Raw genomic sequence first — 20,952 nt, forward strand, 5'->3', positions numbered from 1 at the left:
TGTCATGTTCTCAACAAATGAGGAGGAGATACTGTACACCATATGAGAGGTCCTTCTCAATTCCTCAATATAATGTCATGTTCTCAACAAATGAGGAGGAGATACTATACACCATATGAAAGGTCCATCTCCATTCCTCAATATAACGTCATGTTCTCAACAAATGAGGAGGAGATACTGTACACCATATGAAAGGTCCATCTCCATTCCTAAAAAAATTCTCTAGAGCAGTATAATGTGTGTGTGTCATAAGCTATGAAATATAAATAAAGAATAAGCTATGAGGCAGAAAGCAAAATGATAAAATGTACCATAGTATGCAGTTATTAAAATCACTACAAGATGGCGATATCACTTCCTGCATGTGGACTGCTCAGACAGGAAGTGATGTAAAATAGGAACAGGAAGTGATGTAAAGTAGGAACAGGAAATGATGTAAGGTGGGAGAGAAGAACAAGGTGGAGAGGAGACATCGCTGGATTACACAGAGGAGGTAATAAGATATTATTTTATATTTACACCCAGTAATCCCCCCGTCATGTCCGTCCTCTTCCTCCATAGTCACTGTGACGTCTTTTATCTCCAACATCCACTACTACAGACATATCACATCCTGTATATTGGAGTTATTTTATATGTGTCCAGATACATCCTAAATATAGATCCATTTATCCAACTGTCCATCCAGAGCCTCTAGTTTATAGACCGGATACATCCTAAATATAGAACCATTTATCCAACTGTCCATCCAGAGCCTCTGGTTTATAGACCGGATACATCCTAAATATAGAGCCATTTATCCAAATCACATGACCTTCTAGATAAGGACCACTGTCAAGTGAATGAAATGATATTACATAAATTGTAAGTGAATGCTTTGCACACTTCTATACACTCTTACATATTTCTGCACAGGATAAAGGAAGTATTGAAGAGGAAATCTGGGCAGCTGAAAAAAAATCTGCCAATTCCATGATCCATCTTTAGAAGGACACAAGGATCTCTACAAGGACGCCATGATGGACAATCAGCCGCCCCTCACATCACCGGGTAAGAGGAGACTTTATTGTAAAGGAGAGAGCAGTACGGAGGGTCCACCTAGATCCCCCATCATCTGATAAACACATAGAAACAATGTATTCAGTCAGTGTGTGTGTTTCCTACAGATGGATTCAGTAATGGGAACCCACCAGAGAGATGTCCCCATCCTCTGTGTTTCCGTGATTCCACACAGGATGATCACAACTGCGCACACTATTATCAGGTTGGTTTTGGCATCTAGAACATGAATGTGACTCAACTATACAATACAGTTTGTGAACCCTACAAAATATTTTATTTGTGGTCTTGCATCAATAAACCTTATATTTGCCAACCATTGCTTGGTTTAGGGTGACAATCTGAGATCTATAAAAGTTGAGATTAAAACAGAAGAAGAAGAAACATATGTGACAGGCGATCACTCAATGGTAGAGGGTTCCGCGATGATGCCAATTAAAGAGGAGGAATCTTTCCATATCATGAAGGAGAATCAGCCGCCCCTCACATCACTGGGTAAGAGGAGACTTTATTGTAAAGGAGAGAGCAGTACGGAGGATCCACCTAGATCCCCCATCATCTGATAAACACATAGAAACAATGTATTCAGTCAGTGTGTGTGTTTCCTACAGATGAATGCAGTAATGGGAACCCACCAGAGAGATGTCCCCGTCCTCTGTATTCCTGGTATTCCACACAGGAAGGTCACATCATCCCTCACCATCATCAGGTAGGTGGAGTTGCAGTATCCGCGACTTAAAAATGATTCTAAATTGTATGAGGTAATCATCTCTGAGGTCTCCGGGTATTAGTGCTAATGTTTCGAGGCTGTTCCTTGTTATCATTTTGTGTTTTTAGGGTGAGGAACACCTTAATATAAAAGAGGTGAAGAAGGAAGAAGAAGAGACGTATGTGATGGGTCATCACCAATGTATAAAGGAGGATGAGGTTATGGATACCATTAAAGTGGAGGAATCTTCTCCAGAATTCCACTCAGGTGAGTAATGAGCAAAAGTTGTGCAAATTTAACTTTTACCAGTTTAAGGCCACAAATGTCGCAAAAATCCAAGGCCACCCTTCTTTAGAACCAGTTAGCACCCAATTGTTGACTTAATAAGAGCCACAGGCAGTTTAATTCTCCAAGAAGTCTTAGAAGCAAATTCCAATATACTTCACTCTGGCACAATACAAAGGATGTTTCTCTTGGCCTTTCCAAGTGTAAAGTCATTCTAAGCCTAACTCTACAGAGGTAGCAATAATTAGAGGGCTGCACTATCTGGTAGTATAACAAAGATGGGGTGGAATCAAAGGAACATATCAAATACACAAAACATCCAATATTAAACAGCTGTGGAAGCAAACACTTACTGCTGGACCAACATGACAAAGTTCCATTTTCCATTCTTTAGTATATTGTGATATTTCCAACAAAGAGTTTGAAGGAAGGTCCACCTCCATTCCTCACAATAACCAAGACATCAATGTCCGTACGATATCACCCAGTGTGCCATGGCTGGTTTGCTTATTTTGCCCAATTCATGCAATGTTTTGGTTTTCTTCATTCGTTTTACAATTGTTTGCTATTTAAGGAAAAGGTCCAAATTATTACAAGGTGTATAAAAACAAACATGACTTATTTAAAAATCTCATTCCAACAGATGGAAGGCATTTTTCAAAAATCAATACATTGGAGAGACGTCTTGTCAAAGCTCCAGGTTGCACTGCAAAAGATGGTGGCATTTCACAATCTTCTCCAAAATTAACACTTTTCTGGTTGATAAGAGCAACGGATCCTTCTAATCCTGAGAAATCCTCTGATAAATCCCATACTATGGCTTCAGATGTCCATGTAAGATCCATGGATCCTTCTAATCCTGAGGAATCTTATAATAAATCCCATACTATGACTTCAGATGTCCACCTAAGACCAACGGATCCTTCTAATCCTGAGGAACCTTCTGATCAATCCCATACTATGACTTCAGATGTCCATCTGAGATCAATGGATCCTTCTAATCCTGAGGAGTCTTCTAAGCAATTTCATACTATGACTTCAGATGTCCATCTGAGATCAATGGATCCTTCTAATCCTGAGGAGTCTTCTAAGCAATTTCATACTATGACTTCAGATGTCCATCTAAGATCCATAGATCCTTCTAATCCTGAGGAACCTTCTGATAAATCCCATACTATGACTTCAGATGTCCATCTAAGATACACAGATCCTTCTAATCCTGAGGAACCTTCTGATAAATCCCATACTATGACTTCAGATGTCCATCTAAGTTCTCACAGTGCTGACAGATCAACAGATCCATCTGATCCCCATGAGGGAGCTCACACAGGAGGGAACTCATGGTCATGTTTGGTGCGCGGAAAATGTTTTTATGACAAAAGAAGCCTTAGTAAACACATTAGGAAAACTCATAGGGGTAAACGCTCCTTTTCCTGTTCAGAGTGCGGAAAATGTTTTATTAGAAAAGACTCCCTTGTTATACACCAGAGAACTCACACGGGTGAGCGACCCTTTTCCTGTTCGGAGTGCGGAAAATGTTTTTCTAAGAAAGTTACCTTTGTTACCCACCAGAAAATTCACACGGGTGAGCGTCCCTTTAGCTGTCCGGAGTGCGGAAAATGTTTTCATGACAAAGGAAGCCTTAGTAAACACATTTGGAAAACTCATATTGGTTTTCCTGACCAAAGACCGGTTCCTATACACCAGAGAGTTCACACGGGTGACCGCCCCTTTTCCTGTTCGGAGTGCGGAAAGTGTTTTCCTAGAAAAGACACCCTTGTTATACACCAGAGAATTCACACCGATGAGCGTCCCTTTTCCTGTTCGGAGTGCGGAAAGTGTTTTTCTAGAAAAGAAACCCTTGTTATACACCAGAGAATTCACACGGGTGAGCGTCCCTTTAGCTGTCCGGAGTGCGGAAAATGTTTTCATCAGAAGGGAAGCCTTGATAAACACGTTAAGCAAACTCATAGTGGTGAACGCTCCTTTTCTTGTTCGGAGTGCGGAAAGTGTTTTCCTAGAAAAGACACCCTTGTTAAACACCAGAGAATTCACACGGGTGAGCGTCCCTTTTCCTGTTCAGAGTGCGGAAAGTGTTTTCATAGAAAAGAAACCCTTGTTATACACCAGAGAATTCACACGGGTGAGCGTCCCTTTAGCTCTACGGAGTGCGGAAAAGGTTTTCATGATAAAGGAAACCTTAGTAAACACATTAAGAAAGATCATATTGGCGAACGCTCCTTTTCCTGCTCAGAGTGCGGAAAGTGTTATACGAGAAAAGTCACCCTTGTTAGTCACCAGAGAACTCACACGGGTGAGCGTCCCTTTGGCTGTCCGGAGTGCGGAAAATGTTTTTATGATAAGGGAAGCCTTCGTAAACACATTAAGAAAACTCATATTGGTGAACGCCCCTTTTCCTGTTCGGAGTGCGGAAAATGTTTTTCTGATCAGACAAACCTTCGTAGACATGAAAAAAGATTACACATGTGACCGGCCATATTTATGTTCGAAGTGTGGAAAAGAACCCCCCCCCCCTTCCTATACACCAGAGAATTCCCTCGGGTGAGCGTTCCTTATTCATGATCAGAGTGCGGGAAATCTTTCGCTCCAAAAGGAGAACTTGTTACCCACCAGACAAGCCACTCAGGTGAGCATACACTATATCACCAAAAGTACTGGGACGCCTGCCTTTACACACACATGAACTTTAATGGCATCCCAGTCTTAGTCCGTAGTGTTCAATATTGAGTTGGCCCACCCTTTACAACTATAACAGCTTCAACTCTTCTGGGGAGGCCGTCCACAAGGTTTAGGAGTGTGTCTATGGAAATGTTTGAACATTCTTCCAGAAGAGAATTTGTGAGGTCAGGCATGAGAAGGCCTGGCTTCCAGTCCCGATTCTAATTTATCCCGAAGTGTTCTATTAGGTTGAGGTCAGGACTCTGTGTAGGCCAGTCAAGTTCCTCCACCCCAAACTCCCTCTTCCATGTCTTTATGGACCTTGCTTTGTGCACTGGTACAAATCATTTGGTGGAGGGGGGATTATGGTGTGGGGGTGTTTTTCAGGGGTTGGGCTTGGCCCCTTAGTTCCAGTGAAGGGAACTCTTAAGGCGTCAGCATACCAAGACATTTTGGACAATTTCATGCTTCCAACTTTGTGGGAACGGTTTGGGGACGGCCTCTTCCTGTTCCAACATGACTGCCCACCAGTGCACAAAGCAAGGTCCATAAAGACATGGATGAGCGAGTTTGGGGTGGAGGAACTTGACTGGCCTGACTTCAACCCGATAGAACACAGATGAGATGATTGAATTTAGAGACTGTGAGCCGGGCCTTCGGGTCCATCGTCAGTGCCTGACCTCACAAATGCTCTTCTGGAAGAATGGTCAAACATTCCCATAGACACACTCCTAAACCTTGTGGACGGCCTTCCCATAAGAATTGAAGCTGTTATAGCTGCAAAGGGTGGACCAACTCAGTATTGAACACAAAGGTGTTCTATCGGGTTGAAGTCAGGCCAGTCAAGTTCCTCCACCCCAAACTCGCTCTTCCATGTCTTTATGGACCTTGCTTTGTGCACTGGTCCAAATCATTTGGTGGAGGGGGGATTATGGTGTGAGGTTGTTTTTCAGGGGTTGGGCTTGGCCCCTTAGTTCCAGTGAAGGGAACTCTTAAGAAAGGAAGATGGCGGTGGATTATTGTGGGCACCGTGCATGCTCGGCACATTTCTCTATACGCGGTGAGTGTGGTTGTTAAGTATTTTATTGTTACTTTTCTAGGAATAATGTATAAAAGATAAATAAAGAAGTCCTATGGGTTTTGAAAATTCTAGTCACATGGCTAAATATAACGACCCTTCTACTTGTATTAAAGCTTTGTGAATTGAGCATCCATATATTGTGTTTTCAATGTTCATGTTGTTTTTCATTCTGTAAATATTAAAACTCGATCAAATTATAGTTTTTCATTTTATTTTTGTATTGTGTGATTGTGATGTGAGGTATAATCTGTGTGTGTAATCATCGATGTATCCTAATAGAAGAATGGACCACGGTGCAAATGATGAAACATAATGTAGCCTGCATTATTTGCTGTATATATCCCAAGGTGGTGATGTCATACCTCCCAACCGTCCCGGACTTCACGGGACTGTCCATGGATTTCAACAAAATCCCGGAGTCCTGCAGTGCAAGATCCCGGTGCCAGAACAAAAGTTCATTCATTTGGCTCAAATAATGTACCCATGTGATATGCCCTTCATCTCCCGCAGGGTTCCCCACGTCCTCAACACCATCATCACCCATTTTATATTAACCGACATCTCTTCCTGCCGCCAGTACCTCCCCGGCCATGTAATACCCTCCAACTGTCCCATATTCTCTGTTTCCAGATTTCAACAAAACTGCAGTCCAACAACAATTTCAGGCACTTGGCTCCAATAATGAACTTTGCAGGGGCACGCAGGAACCCGGCACCCAGGTATGTGCCCTTCATCTCCTGCAGGGTGCCCCAGGTTCCTGACCCCATGATCATCCATTCTACGGCATCTCTCCCCGCCAGCTGCCTGTCACAATGATACAAGGTCAAAGCTGAGGGGAGTTTCCTTCAGGCTTCTCCTCAGCTCTGATGTGTCTCACAACCCAGGGAAGTTAAGGAAGAAGGACTCCTGTGCTCAGGAAGAAGGGCTACCCCCTGGCAATAAGCCACACTCAGTTTAGGGAGTGATGCAGAAGAGGGGATAGAGTAATATGATTTTTGCTGGGGGGGGGGATTTATTCACGGGGGGGGCAGGGCCATCTTTAATATTGATTGGACCCTGGGCAAATATTTTCTCCCCCCCCTCCCCCCATGCAATTTTGTTCTCCACCTGCTCTGAGACATTTAAAAATAGCAGTTTACTGAGTCAGATCAGGCAGCGATTGCGATTGGTTGACAGAGGTTACAGTGTATCATTACCGCTCACTGACTGGCTGCTAGAGGTTACAGCACACATTATGGCTCACTGATTATTTGCTAGAGGTTACAGCACATGATGTCTGCTTGTTGATTGGTTGCTAGAGATTACTGTACATCAATACTGCTAACTGATTGGTTGCTAGAGATTACTGTACATCAATACTGCTAACTGATTGATTGCTAGAGGTTACTGCACATTATTACTGCTCACTGATTAGTTGCTAGAGGTTAGTGCACGTTATTACTGCTCACTGATTAGTTGCTAGAGGTTAGTGCACATAATTACTGCTCACTGATTTGTTGCTAGAGGCTACTACACATCCTTAACGCTAAATAATTGGTTGCAAGAGGTTAGTGCACATCATTACTGCTCACTGATTGGTTGCTAAAGGTTACAGCCCATCATCTCCTCACTGCCTGCACACCATGGACTAGGGAGTTGAGGGGACCCATCAATAGACAGAAAACTCCTAGGGATCCTAGGACTCCTGCGATCAGTGGCATTCCTGGGGGAGGAGGGTGTGATCAGTGGCAATGCTGGGGGGTTGATGGGATCAGTGGCAGTGGTGGTGGGGTTGAATTAGTTAGGAGGCAGTACACTGTGGCAAATTCTGAATCATGTAGAGCTCCAAAGGGGATAATTGGGGGGATAGTGTTAAAAGGGGGGAATTTGTGCTGGGGGGAGTAATTGGAGGAAAAAAGAAGATTTGTACTAGAAGGCTAATTTGGGTTTCACTCCCTATATGACCCCTCCCACACCGGGAGTACCTCAGTTTTTTCGCCAGTGTCTAAAGTGTTGGTCACGATTGATGATGTGCTCTGAGAGCTCTGCTGGAAGGATCCTTTACTGGATCAAACAGCTTCCACAGACCGGATCCATCCAAAGTGCCACTGAGGCCAAAGTGGATGGTACCCGGGCCTCGTGTAGGAAGAACGAGGTTTTGCCTGTAACGCTTCTCCTTGGAGGGCTGGACCCTGGCATCCAGTACTTTGGTCAGGCATCCATTACCATAAAGTTTTCTGGCAGGGTGCTATACAAGTCCAAGGGAGTGGACCCCCGATAAAAAGGGACCCGGTCCTTGAAGGTTTTTTAAAACATAGCCTGCCGTCATGGGTGAAGATTGGGTCTGTCTGATATCAGCAGAATCCTGCGGCGGGGATAAGGTAAGTGAAGAATCCTAGGAACTTTTAAGTCCACCTATGGATTTCTTCTGTGAGTAAATGTTGTCATGCCTAATTTCTCGACTAGAGGGTGTAAAATGCACATACCTTTTTTACATGCTCATCAGATCTCGCCGTGTCAGCAGCAGACACCATGCTTAGTCTCAGCCACCAGGATGATATTACAGGGGGGATTCTTAGATACTCCATGAAAGTTAGCACCTTACTGCAGCTTCTCCCCCCCAGGGAGCAAGGGTGTTGGAGGCTACAACAGATAGCTTGTGCCCCCCCCCCCCTCGGGGGCTCGGCGGCTCCCTGTATTTCTTCCTATAAGTTTCCCCTTCTGTCATCTCCCCTCACGCTGGATCTACCAAATGGCAGATCCGAACGGCGCCACCACGCGTGCGGGAATGGTAAATTTTAAAAAAGTAGGGAGGGGCGTGTTGGGGGACAGAAGGGGGCGTGGCTTAGCACTGCGCCGTGTGCGGGACGCGGCGTCCATGTGTATCACACGTTGCAGGGCTGCCGAGCCCATAAGATAGACTCTTGTCAACTGCAATCTGGAAGCCGGTGATCAGGCTGAGCAATACAGACACAGGAGCGGTGGGGGCACGTAAGCTGATGCATGCAGGCATTCCCAAAACAACACATTTGCTCAGCATCAGGCTGAGCATTACTAGCAGCATTTTTATTTGCCGGACTATAGCTCAGCAAGTGGTGCGTTTGTTTAGTACCTCTGCTTTTGTGCTTAGGACTATGCCTTCCAGAAAGGGGGGGCAAACACCTCAAAGAGGGGACCTAGGGCATCACCTTCGGGCACTGAGGATTCTAATCAAGCCTCCACAATGCCATCTTCCCCGTAAGGACCAGAAGTGGCTGGCCAGGGTGAGCCATTAGGACCAGTGGGTGTTGCAGCTGCTTCCAACATTTCAGCTCCTGTCTATGTAACTGAAGACGTTTTTTCCTCAGCCCTGGTGGGGTTAGAGGAAAGGTTAGCTGCTTTAATCATGTCTTCTATCCAGTGTGGGAAAAAACGCAATAGATCCCCCTCCCCCGCCCAGGGCCCTCTAACTGGGGAACAGTGGACGGAGGAAAATGTGTTACCCTCGGGAGATCAGGAAGAGAGAGAGAGATTAATGATTCCTCTTCTGAGGATTTAACTGTGGAAGGACCCTTTTCAGCCTCGCAATCTGAAAAATTGCTGGTGCAACCCCTTACAGAAATGGTCCGTTGTGCTTTCAAGCTGCCCTTAACTGAGTCAGCCGAAAGTCCCATTTCTTCCTTGGGTTCTCTAAAACCTCAGGCTTCGCATGCCTTTCCTATCCATGCATTACTGGAGCAACTTATTTATGCTGAGTGGGATCACCCAGATAAGCATTATCTCCCTCCTAAAAGGTTTTCAGTTCTTTATCCCATGGAGGAAAAATTCACCAAAAGATGGAATATACCAGCAGTTGATGCTGCTATATCCTGTGTGAATAAACAATGCTCAAATGCTTTGGGATCCAACAGATAAGAGATTGGAATTCCTGTTGAAATCCTCTTTTTCTTTGGCAGGTGCAGTAACTCAGCCTGCAGTGGCTGCAATAGGCATTTGCCAATCCCTAAAGGACCAGTTTAAAAAAGCCCTCAAGGTGATCCTTGTTCAACAGGCCCAAGACTTAGCTGAACTGCCAAGGGCATTATGATTTGCTTTTGATGCCATTAAGGATTCTATTCACCAGACGTCACGCCTTGCGCTTGTGCTAGTGCATATGTGTAGGATCCTATGGTTGAAAAATTGGTCAGCCGAGGCACCATGTAAAAAGCTCCTGGCTGGGTTTCCTTTTCATGGGGATGATTTGGACAAGTACATCCAAAAGATTTCAAGTGGGAAAAGTACCCTTTTGCCAGTAAAAAGAAGGAGTAAACGTTATCCATTTAAAGAAGTCCTGGGGGAGCAAGCCTACAAAACAGAATTCTAAGGCCTCATTATGAAGGGGCGCATCCGCTCGCCAGGGTGGGGGGGAAGACTTCTGCAGTTCTCAGAAGTCTGGCAGGAAGAGGTTCACGGTGCCAAAATCAAATGGAGATGTCAGACCCATTCTAGATCTCAAAAATCGGAATCAGTTCCTGAATGTCCGCTCTTTTTGCATGGAGTCGATCAGGTCGGTGGTTTCCATCCTTTCAAGGAGGGGGACTTCTGGCATCTATCGACATCAAGGATGCATATTTGCATGTGCCTATATTCCCCATTCACTAGAAATTTCTGCGGTTCGAGGTAGAACAGCAGCATTTTCAGTTTGTAGCCTTGCCCTCCGGGCTAGTTACTGCACCCCGGGTATTTACAAAGGTTCTGGCCAGACTAAGGGTGCAGGGTATAACAGTCATGGCATACCTAGACAACCTATTGCTGGTAAAATGGTCGGTTGCTCGCTTGGAACAAAGCATGGTCAGCACAGTCAAATACCTGGAAAGCCTAGGTTGGATTCTCGACCTAGAGAAGTCTTCCTTAAAACCACTAAAATTGCTGGAGTACTTAGGTCTGATCATAGACACAGCCCAGAAAAAAGTGTTTTTGCCCCAGGCAAAGATCAGCGCCATAAGGGAGCTGGTGTAGGTGGTCAGGACGAAGAAAGATCCCTCCATTCGCCTTTGCATGAGGTTGTTAGGAAAGATGGCGGCTTCATTCAAAGTGGTTCCCTATGCCCAGTTCCATTCAAGACTGTTGCAAAACAGTATTCTGTGTGCTTGGAACAAAAAGGTCCAAGCTCTAGATTTTCCAATGCATCTGACCCCAAAGGTGTACCAGAGCCTCAGTTGGTGGTGGAAAACCAAGAATCTGCAGAAGGGAAAATCCTTCATACCAGTTACCTGGAAAGTGGTAATGACAGATGCTAGCCTTTCAGGTTGGGGGGCAGTACTGGAAAAGGCAACTGTCCAGGGACAGTTGTCCAGAACCGAAAGGGCCTTGCCCATCAACATTCTAGAGATTCGGGCAGCACGCTTGGCTCTGAAGGCCTGGACATTCAGGTTTGCGAGGTTGTCCTGTCAGGATCCAATCCGACAATGCCACAGCTGTGCCCTATATCAATCACCAAGGGGGCACCAGAAGTCACGCAGCCCAGAGAGAGGTGAACCATATTCTAGCTTGGGCAGAAAAGCATGTACCTTGCCTATCAGCAATCTTCATTCCAGGGATAGAGAATTGGCAGGCAGACTATTTGAGTCGCCAGAAGCTGTTCCCAGGGGAATGGTCCCTTCACCCCGATATCTTCCTGGCTATATGCCAAAGATGGGGATCCCGGACTCAGATCTTTTGGCGTCCAGGTTCAACAAGAAGTTGGACATCTTTGTGTCAAGGACAAGGGATCCACTTGCATGCGGATCAGATGCGTTGGTGACCCAGTGGGATCAGTTTTCACTAATTTATGCATTCCCCCCTATTCAGTTGCTGCCACGGCTTCTTTGCAGGTTCTTGTAGCCCCAGCTAGGCCCAGAAGGTCCTGGTATGCAGAGATCGTAAAGATGGCGGTAAGGGACCCAAGGACCCTTCCACCACATCCAGACCTACTCTCGCAGGGGTCAATATTCCATCCTACCTTACAAACTCTAAGTTTAATGGCTTGGCTATTGAAGCCCACATTCTGAAGAAGCGTGGGCTTTCCGGGTCAGTAGTTTCTACCTTGATTATTGCAAGGAAACCGGCTTCCAGAATCATATATTATACAGTCTGGAGGGCGTATGTTTCCTGGTGTGAATCCAAGAGTTGACACCCTTGGAAATATAGCATAGGTAGAATTCTTGCCTTTCTACAGTTAGGGGTAGAGATGAAGCTGGCCTTGCATACTATCAAGGGTCAAGTCTCGGCTTTATCGGTATTATTTCAAAGACCACTTGCTTCGCATTCTTTGGTCCGGGGTTTTATGCAGGAAGTAACGCGGCTTAATCCGCCAGTTAGATCACCTTTGAACCCTTAGGACTTAAACTTAGTTTTGTTGGTATTGCAAAAATTTTGAACCTTTTGAACCGATACAGCATACTCCCTTGGTCCTTCTGACATGGAAATCAGTGTTTCTGGTTGCTATATCCTCTGCAAGAAGAGTATCAGAGTTGGCTGCTCTTTCCTGTAAAGAACCATATTTAATTATTCACAAGGACAAGGTCGTGTTGCGTCCTCATCCAAGTTTTCTGCCTAAAGTGGTGTCAGGTTTTCACCTGATCCAAGATTCCTACTATCGTTTTTTTCCAGAACCCTGTTCTAGGGAAGAGAAGTCACAACATTGTCTTGATGTAGTGAGAGCGGTCAAGGTCTATTTAAAGGCGACTGCTCAGATCCGGAAGACTGATGTCTTATTTGTGCTGCCACAGGGTCCTAAGAAAGGACAGGCAGCGTCGAAATCTACTATTACTAATGCTGCGTACACACGACCAGACTGTCCAGCAGAAAAGGTCAGATGGAATCATTCCATCGGACGTTTCGATCATATGTGGGCTTCATCTGACTTTTTCTTTCGAAAATTCCGACAGACCTAGAAATAGAACATGTTTCAAATCTTTCGGAAGAATTCAGTTCCTATCGGGAAAACCACTCGTCTGTATGCTATTCTGGCGGACCAAAAACAACGCAAGGGCAGCTATTGCCTACTGGCTATTGAGCTTCCTTTTTCTAGTCCCGTCGTACGTCATTGCGTTCTAAACAATCAGACTTTGGTGTGATCGTGTGTAGGCAAGTCCGTTTCAGCGGAACTCCGTCAAAAAAACAATCAGACTTCATTCCGACGGAAAGTCCGGTCATGTGTACACGGCATAAGTGGATTCGGAAAGTTATAATTCAGGCCTATGGTTTAAAAGGTAAGAGTCCACCTTTTCAAGTCAAGGCGCACTCTACCAGAGCAGTTAGTGCTTCTTGGGCAGTGCATCACCAAGCCTCCATGGCTCAAGGCTGCAACTTGGTCTTCAGTCCAAACATTCACCAGATTCTATCAGGTGGATGTAAAAAGGCATGAGGATATCACCTTTGGGCGCAGTGTGCTACAGGCAGCAGTATAGGTCCTCAAGTCTTTTGGCGCCCTGCTTGTTGTGTCTCCCCCCCCTCAAATAGCATTGCTCTGGGAGGTCCCACATAGTTATTACTATGCTGCTCTGTGTCCCGTGATGTACGATAAAGAAAATAGGATTTTTATAACAGCTTACCTGTAAAATCCTTTTCTTGGAGTACATCACGGGACACAGAGGTCCCTCCCCTCTTTCAGGGATTTTAGTATATTGCTTTGCTACAAAAACTGAGGTACTCCCGGTGTAGGAGGGGTTATATAGGGAGTGAACTTCCTGTCTTGGGTTTGCCAGTGTCAATCACCTGAAGTGGCCTATATACCCACATAGTTATTACTATGCTGCTCTCTGTCCCGTGATGTACTCTAAGAAAAGGATCTTACAGGTAAGCTGTTATAAAAATCCTATTTTTTGCCACAAGGTTTTGGAAATGCAGAAAAGAAGATCAAAATGTTTTTTTTACAAAAAGTTGTCAGTTAATAAGATATTTCTCACACACATCATAGGCATACTTAGAATTACACCCAAAACATTCTGCTACTCCTCCTGAGTATCGTTGTACCACATGTGTGAGACTTTTTCACAGCCTAGCCACACAGAAGGCTCCAAAATCCAAGGAGCACCTTCATATTCAGCCATGGTTTAAATTACGCATTTAATCTCTGCCTAGCACCTACAGTGTCTCTACAGCTTCAGGGAGCTGGGACAATTGGCCCCTCTCCCCAGAAGTAGACTGAGCCCCAGAATGTTAAAAACCACCCAGGTGAAGCGCTGGCAGCTGGACAGAGAGTCAATGACCTCTGCCCCACACCTACTGATGACAACTATTCCTTGCAGCCAAGAATGGAGATCATGCAGAGTGTGAGTTCACTCCGTCCGAAAAACACATGTCCAGGCCAGGTGGAGGTCTAGGACCTTGCTAGTCAACTTTTGATGGGGGAGAAATGTGATAGACTCACCCACGACAGCAGCTTTTGGAGGGGACTGAATGCTATCCTCTTTCCTACCAACTATGGGCCCTGGCATTTGAGGGAGCTACAAGCATTTAGGAAGATGTTCTGTTATGTAATTAGGACATTAGTAAGGAGGCCATGATGGTCTCTGCAAGCTTGGGACTCAGTGGACAGATGTATGGGAAAGGAACACTGGTTAATAAGATCTGGAAAGCCCTGGGCCTCCTGTTGTCTACTAGTCTTTCACCCATTGTTAATTGTGCTAATTAACACATGTGTTGTCTGCTAGCAAACTATTATTGAGGGATGTGTTTATACTTGTAATAATGTGTATTGTACTTTGAGCTTGATTCCGGCAAGTCTGACCTGGAATGAGATCTCTGATTGTCCAGGTGGTTAGTTGTTTAATTAACGTAATGTTTATAGTATATGTTTATTGTTGTAATTATATTCCTGTGTACAGTTTGTATTGTTAGGGTAATATGATCAGGAGAGGGGATGTCCCCCTAGCATAAGGTATGCCCCCCATCTTGCCTTGTCTTACTCTCATCCGACCATCTTTCTCAGCTTCTGAATGTAGACATGACTATATGAAAGATCAATCTCCATTCTTCAATTTAACGTCATGTTCCCAACAAATGAGGTGGAGATACTGTACACCATATGAAAGGTCCTTCTCAATTCCTCAATATAATGTCATGTTCCCAACAAATGAAGAAGAGATGCTGTACGCCATATGAAAGGTCCATCTCCATTCTTCAATATAACGTCATGTTCCCAACAAATGAGGTGGAGATACTGTACACCATAAGAAAGGTCCATCTCCATTCCTCAATATAACTTGTGGGATATATTCTGTGTGAGTTTGTTCAATAAAAGTTCCAGTTTTGCAGCCAAACAAGTCCTGCCTAGTTCTTGGTTGCAATAGATGGCTATAATATCTGATATCTATGTACAGACTGGAGGAAGCGGTATACTGACAGAAGCACTCAAGCGGAGTGTGGTAAGCGGTTCCATCACACCTCGTACAAGCACTCTGCGCTCCAGGGCCCAGGCAAAGCCCCCCCAAGTCCAAGGTGAGAAGTGAAACTGCAAGCCAATTAGAATTCAGGGTGCAAAGAGCAGTAGGCGGGACTACACACACTGCCGTCTCCCGCTGTGCTCAGTGTGCCGCCTGGTGTTAGACCTGTCAGCCTCAGCCCAACAAACTGGCCTGACGGTATACCACAATGCACATGCGGGTATACCTAATGATCTATTGCGGCTGCACGCTGCACTGCCTGTCACTGGTGCCATGTGCGGCTGCAGAGCAGGGACACCATGCATGTGATTTTTGCCTCTAGGGGATTTGAACACCCCTTATGCCCCCCCCTTATCTACGCCCCTGTTGTGATGTTATGTAGCATGGCGACTTGTATCAATTTAAACCCTCTCAAGCTCAGTAGTGGATGGTTTCACTCCTTGGATTGACCTTGACTAGCTCTTTCCTATCTATAAGCCCCTAAAGGCAGCCCAACCTGGCTTGACCAGGATCCCATTACATATTGCACTGCATCCACTGCTAGGGAACCCACATTTACAAAGTTCACAAGAAAGTTCCATGGGAAGTTCTTATTACTCAAGAATAATGCAATATCCAGAATGATGCATATCTTTTATATTACTTTACTAAATAATTTAAACAAAGTTCTGTACAATCGGCCACTGGTGGCACAATAGCTTGGTAGCAGCACAAACAGAGTTACATAACATTCTTTACATAGAGATCTGTGTCCTACTGGGATGAATTCCAGGTATCCCCTAGCATAAGGTATGCCCCCCATCTTGCCTTGTCTTACTCTCATCCGACCATCTTTCTCAGCTTCTGAATGTAAACATGACTATATGAAAGATCCATCTCCATTCTTCAATATAACGTCATGTTCCCAACAAATGAGGAGGAGATACTGTACACCATATGAAAGGTCCATCTCCATTCTTCAATATAACGTCATGTTCCCAACAAATGAGGAGGAGATACTGTACACCATATGAAAGGTCCTTCTCAATTCCTCAATATAATGTCATGTTCCCAACAAATGAAGAAGAGATGCTGTACGCCATATGAAAGGTCCATCTCCATTCTTCAATATAACGTCATGTTCCCAACAAATGAGGTGGAGATACTGTACACCATATGAAAGGTCCATCTCCATTCCTCAATATAACGTCATGTTCCCAACAAATGAGGAGGAGATACTGTACACATGGGCGTCACCAGGGTGGGCCTGAGGGGGCCACGACCCCCCCAATTTTACAGTGTGCCCCCCCATGTGCCCCCCCAACTAAGCACTGTCTGTAATAAATGTATTCATTTATTAATGGCTACTGGCCAGCGCCGTGGCTGTCTGTCCGTCTTGAATGACTCACTGTGACTAGGTGAGCCAGTAAGCGGGGCTAACCCAGGTGACATTGCCGTTGCACGACAACTGCCGGCCGCCGCTATTGTTTATGTGAGTTGTAGTCCGCGGCAGCGGCGGCTGTGTGCTTAAGCTCCCGGGGGGTTGAGTCAGAGGAGAGCAGCCAGCCTGAGCCTATCTGCTACCTACAACTCCCATCGCCGCAGTAGGATATTGCCTAGCTTGCCTGGACACCATGTGACTGGCCTGGGTGCTGCAGACAGTACAGAGTACTGTGGAATGGAGACCAACCCCCCAGGAGCAACATCACTGACCGACCCCCGTGACTGGAGGAAGCAGCAGTGCAAGGATGGAGAAGGTGGAACTTGGAAGAGAGGACCTGTCCTGTCCTGCTGAGCTCTGAGTCTGCCAAGCAAGGTAGGAGAGAGACCCTGACACCCCCACAGGATCGATCATTCGATCTCCCCCCATACACCTTATCTACCTTGCCCTTCATGGCCTGTGATTCCTGCTGGTACTGTTGGTACTATATACTGCTGGCTGGTACTGGTACTGCTTGTTGGTACTGGTAATGTTGGTTGGTACTGGTACTGCTGGCTGGTACTGCTGGTTGGTACTGGTACTGTTGGTTGGTTCTGGTACTGCTGGCTGGTACTGATACTGGTGGCTGGTACTGATACTGGTGTCTGGTACTGGTGGCTGCTGTCCCAGATCGCAGGTTCCTGTGTCCCGACCCGCCATCCCCGAGCAAAATTGTGACAGAAGCATGCAGCTGCAGTAGAGAGCAGAGCCGAGTACACAGGCGGAGTACATTTGGTATCACTCCGCCTATGAAGGAGCCGGCGCTATACAGGAAGCATTGGCTCTGCTTCCTCTAGCGGCGGCTCTGTTCTTCGCACTAATGCTCGGAGATGATGGGTCGGGAACCGACGATCTGGGCTTGCCAAACCCGCCATCTCAGAGCAAGACATGGCGGGCCACATCGGAGGGCGCCACGGGCCAGCGGTTGGGCACCCCTGCTTTACACCATATGAAAGATCCATCTCCATTCCTCAATATAATGTCATGTTCCCAACAAATGAGGAGGAGATACTGTACACCATATGAAAGGTCCATCTCCATTTCTCAATATAATGTCATGTTCCCAACAAATGAGGAGGAGATACTGTACACCATATGAAAGGTCCATCTCCATTCCTCAATATAACGTCATGTTCCCAACAAATGAGGAGGAGATACTGTACACCATATGAAAGGTCCATCTCCATTCCTCAATATAACGTCATGTTCCCAACAAATGAGGAGGAGATACTGTACACCATATGAAAGGTCCATCTCCATTCCTAAAAAAATTCTCTCGAGCAGTATAATGTGTGTGTGTGTCATAAGCTATGAAATATAAACGAAGAATAAGCTACGAGGCAGAAAGCAAAATAATAAAATGTAACATAGCATGCAGTTATTAAAATCACCACAAGATGGCGATATCATTTACTGCGTGTGGAATGCTCAGACAGGAAGTGATGTAAAATAGGAACAGGAAATGATGTAAAGTAGGAACAGGAAATGATGTAAGGTGAAACAAGACGTAATATAAAGGAAAGACAGGAATTTCTGGGAGAGAAGATCGAGGTCGAGAGGAGACATCGCTGGATTACACTGAGGAGGTAATAACTGTCCATCCAGAGTCTCTGGTTTATAGACCGGATACATCCTCAATATAGAGCCATTTATCCAACTGTCCATCCAGAGCCTCTGGTTTATAGACCAGATACATCCTAAATATAGAACCATTTATCCAACCGTCCATCCAGAACCTCTGGTTTATAGACCAGATACATCCTAAATATAGAACCATTTATCCAACACACATGACCACATAGGCAAGGACCACTGTCAAGTGAATGAAAGGATATTACATAAATTGTAAGTGAACGCTCTGCACACTTCTATACACTCTTACATATTTCTATATTTTGGAATTCTTGCATTACGTGTTCAAGCTGACCAACTGCATTAAAGTAATCCTTCTTTGGATTATTTAATTGTGCACAGGATAAAGGAAGTATTGAAGAGGGAATCTGGGCAGCTGAAAAAAAAAATCTGCCAATTCCATGATCCATCTTTAGAAGGACACAAGGATCTCTACAAGGACGTCATGATGGACAATCAGCCGCCCCTCACATCACCGGGTAAGAGGAGACTTTATTGTAAAGGAGAGAGCAGTACGGAGGGTCCACCTAGATCCCCCATCATCTGATAAACACATAGAAACAATGTATTCAGTCAGTGTGTGTGTTTCCTACAGATGGATCCAGTAATGGGAACCCACCAGAGAGATGTCCCCGTCCTCTGTATTCCATACAGGATGATCACAACTATGCACGCTGTTATAAGGTTGGTTGGAGCATCTAGAACATGAATGTGACTCAACTATACAATACAGTTTGTGAACCCTACAAAATATTTTATTTGTGGTCTTGTATCATTAAACCTTATATTTGCCAACCATTGCTTGGTTTAGGGTGACAATCTGAGATCTATAAAAGTTGAGATTAAAACAGAAGAAGAAGAAACATATGTGACAGGCAATCACTCAATGGTAGAGGGTTCCGCAATGATGCCAATTAAAGAGGAGGAATCTTTCCATATCATGAAGGAGAATCAGCCGCCCCTCACATCACCGGGTAAGAGGAGACTTTATTGTAAAGGAGAGAGCAGTACGGAGGCTCCACCTAGATCCCCCATCATCTGATAAACACATAGAAACAATGTATTCAGTCAGTGTGTGTGTTTCCTACAGATGGATCCAGTAATGGGAACCCACCAGAGAGATATCCCCGTCCTCTGTATTCCTGGTATTCCACACAGGAAGGTCACATCCTCCCTTACCATCATCAGGTAGGTGGAGTTGCAGTATCCGCGACTTAAAAATGATTCTAAATTGTATGAGGTAATCTGAGGTCTCTGGGTATTAGTGCTCATGTTTCGAGGCTGTTCCTTGTTATCATTTTGTGTTTTTAGGGTGAGGAACGCCTTAATATGAAAGAGGTGAAGAAGGAAGAAGAAGAGACGTATGTGATGGGTCATCAGCAATATATAAAGGAGGATGAGGTTATGGATACCATTAAAGTGGAGGAATCTTCTCCAGAATTCCACTCAGGTGAGTAATGAGCAGAAACTGTTGACATTTCACTTTTACCAGTTTAAGGCCACAAATGTCGCAAAAATCCAAGGCCATCCTTCTTTAGAACCAGTTAGCACCCAATTGTTGACTTAATAAGAGCCACAGGCACTTTAATTCTCCAAGAAGTCTCAGAAGCAAATTCCAATATACTTCACTCTGGCACAATACAAAGGATGTTTCTCTTGGCCTTTCCAAGTGTAAAGTCATTCTAAGCCTAACTCTACAGAGGTAGCAATAATTAGAGGGCTGTACTATCTGGTAGTATAACAAAGATGGGGTGGAATCAAAGGAACATATCAAATACACAAAACATCCAATATTAAACAGCTGTGGAAGCAAACACTTACTGCTGGACCAACATGACAAAGTTCCATTTTCCATTCTTCAGTATAATGTGATATTTCCAACAAAGTATTTGAAGGAAGGTCCACCTCCATTCCTCACAATAACCAAGACATCAATGTCCGTACGATATCGCCCAGTGTGCCATGGCTGGTTTGCCTATTTTGCCCAATTCATTCAAAGTTTTGGTTTTCTTCATTCGTTTTACAACTGTTTGCTATTTAACGAAAAGGTCCAAATCATTACAAGGTGTATAAAAACAAACATAACCTATTTAAAAAATTTCATTCCAACAGGTGGACGGTGTTTTTCAAAAACCAATACATTGGAGAGACGTCTTGTCATAGCTCCAGGTTGCACTGCAAAAGATGGTGGCATTTCACAATCTTCTCCAAAAGTAACACTTATGTGGTTGATAAGACCAATGGATCCTTCTAATCCTGAGGAATCTTCTAAGCCGTACCATACTATGACTTCAGATGTCCATCTAAGACCAACGTATCCTTCTAATCCCAAGGAATCTTCTCATAAATCCCATACTATGACTTCAGATGTCCATCTAAGACCAACAGATCCTTCTAATCCTGGGGAATCTTCTCATAAATACCATACTATGACTTCAGATGGCCACCTAAGTTCTCACTGTGCTGACAGACCAACAGATCCATCCGATCCCCATGAGGGAGCTCACACAGGAGGGAGCTCATGGTCATGTTTGGTGTGCGGAAAAACATTAGCTAACAAAAAAGGACTTGAGAAACACCAGATATGCCACACGGCTGAGCGTCCTTACTCATGTTCGGAGTGTGGAAAATGTTTTACTAGGAAACAAAGCCTTATTATACACCTGAGGATTCACACGGGGGA

General features: G+C 44.8%; 2 protein-coding genes across 2 annotated transcripts in view; both read left to right on the plus strand.

Annotated features, from left to right (window-relative positions):
- The first annotated feature begins 396 nt into the window (after nucleotides 1-396).
- LOC141104686 (uncharacterized) lies at nucleotides 397-6,012 on the plus strand. Its single transcript, XM_073594354.1, has 7 exons — nucleotides 397-493; nucleotides 916-1,050; nucleotides 1,167-1,264; nucleotides 1,392-1,554; nucleotides 1,671-1,768; nucleotides 1,897-2,035; nucleotides 2,697-6,012. The coding sequence occupies exons 2-7, from the start codon at nucleotides 1,017-1,019 to the stop codon at nucleotides 4,541-4,543; spliced, it is 2,379 nt and encodes a 792-aa protein (XP_073450455.1). The 5' UTR covers nucleotides 397-493; nucleotides 916-1,016; the 3' UTR covers nucleotides 4,544-6,012.
- Nucleotides 6,013-18,088: 12,076 nt separating this feature from the next.
- The window catches only part of LOC141104742 (uncharacterized), a 352,606-nt gene continuing 349,742 nt past the window's right edge, over nucleotides 18,089-20,952 (plus strand). The window contains exons 1-4 of the mRNA XM_073594446.1: nucleotides 18,089-18,223; nucleotides 18,612-18,748; nucleotides 18,865-18,953; nucleotides 19,081-19,243. Coding sequence (XP_073450547.1) covers nucleotides 18,715-18,748; nucleotides 18,865-18,953; nucleotides 19,081-19,243 — 286 coding nt within the window. The 5' untranslated portion in view covers nucleotides 18,089-18,223; nucleotides 18,612-18,714. The remainder of the gene's footprint in view (nucleotides 18,224-18,611; nucleotides 18,749-18,864; nucleotides 18,954-19,080; nucleotides 19,244-20,952) is intronic.

The sequence above is a fragment of the Aquarana catesbeiana genome, linkage group LG08 (genome assembly GCF_042186555.1).
Source record: "Aquarana catesbeiana isolate 2022-GZ linkage group LG08, ASM4218655v1, whole genome shotgun sequence".
Taxonomy (NCBI): domain Eukaryota; kingdom Metazoa; phylum Chordata; class Amphibia; order Anura; family Ranidae; genus Aquarana; species Aquarana catesbeiana.

Bases quoted from the DNA above. Each gene is read 5' to 3' on its own strand.
- LOC141104686 (XM_073594354.1), top strand. From the start codon at position 1,017: ATGATGGACAATCAGCCGCCCCTCACATCACCGG. The intron at 1,769-1,896 runs GTAGGTGGAGTT...TTGTGTTTTTAG, and splicing joins TCATCCCTCACCATCATCAG to GGTGAGGAACACCTTAATAT. The intron at 2,036-2,696 runs GTGAGTAATGAG...TCATTCCAACAG, and splicing joins TTCTCCAGAATTCCACTCAG to ATGGAAGGCATTTTTCAAAA.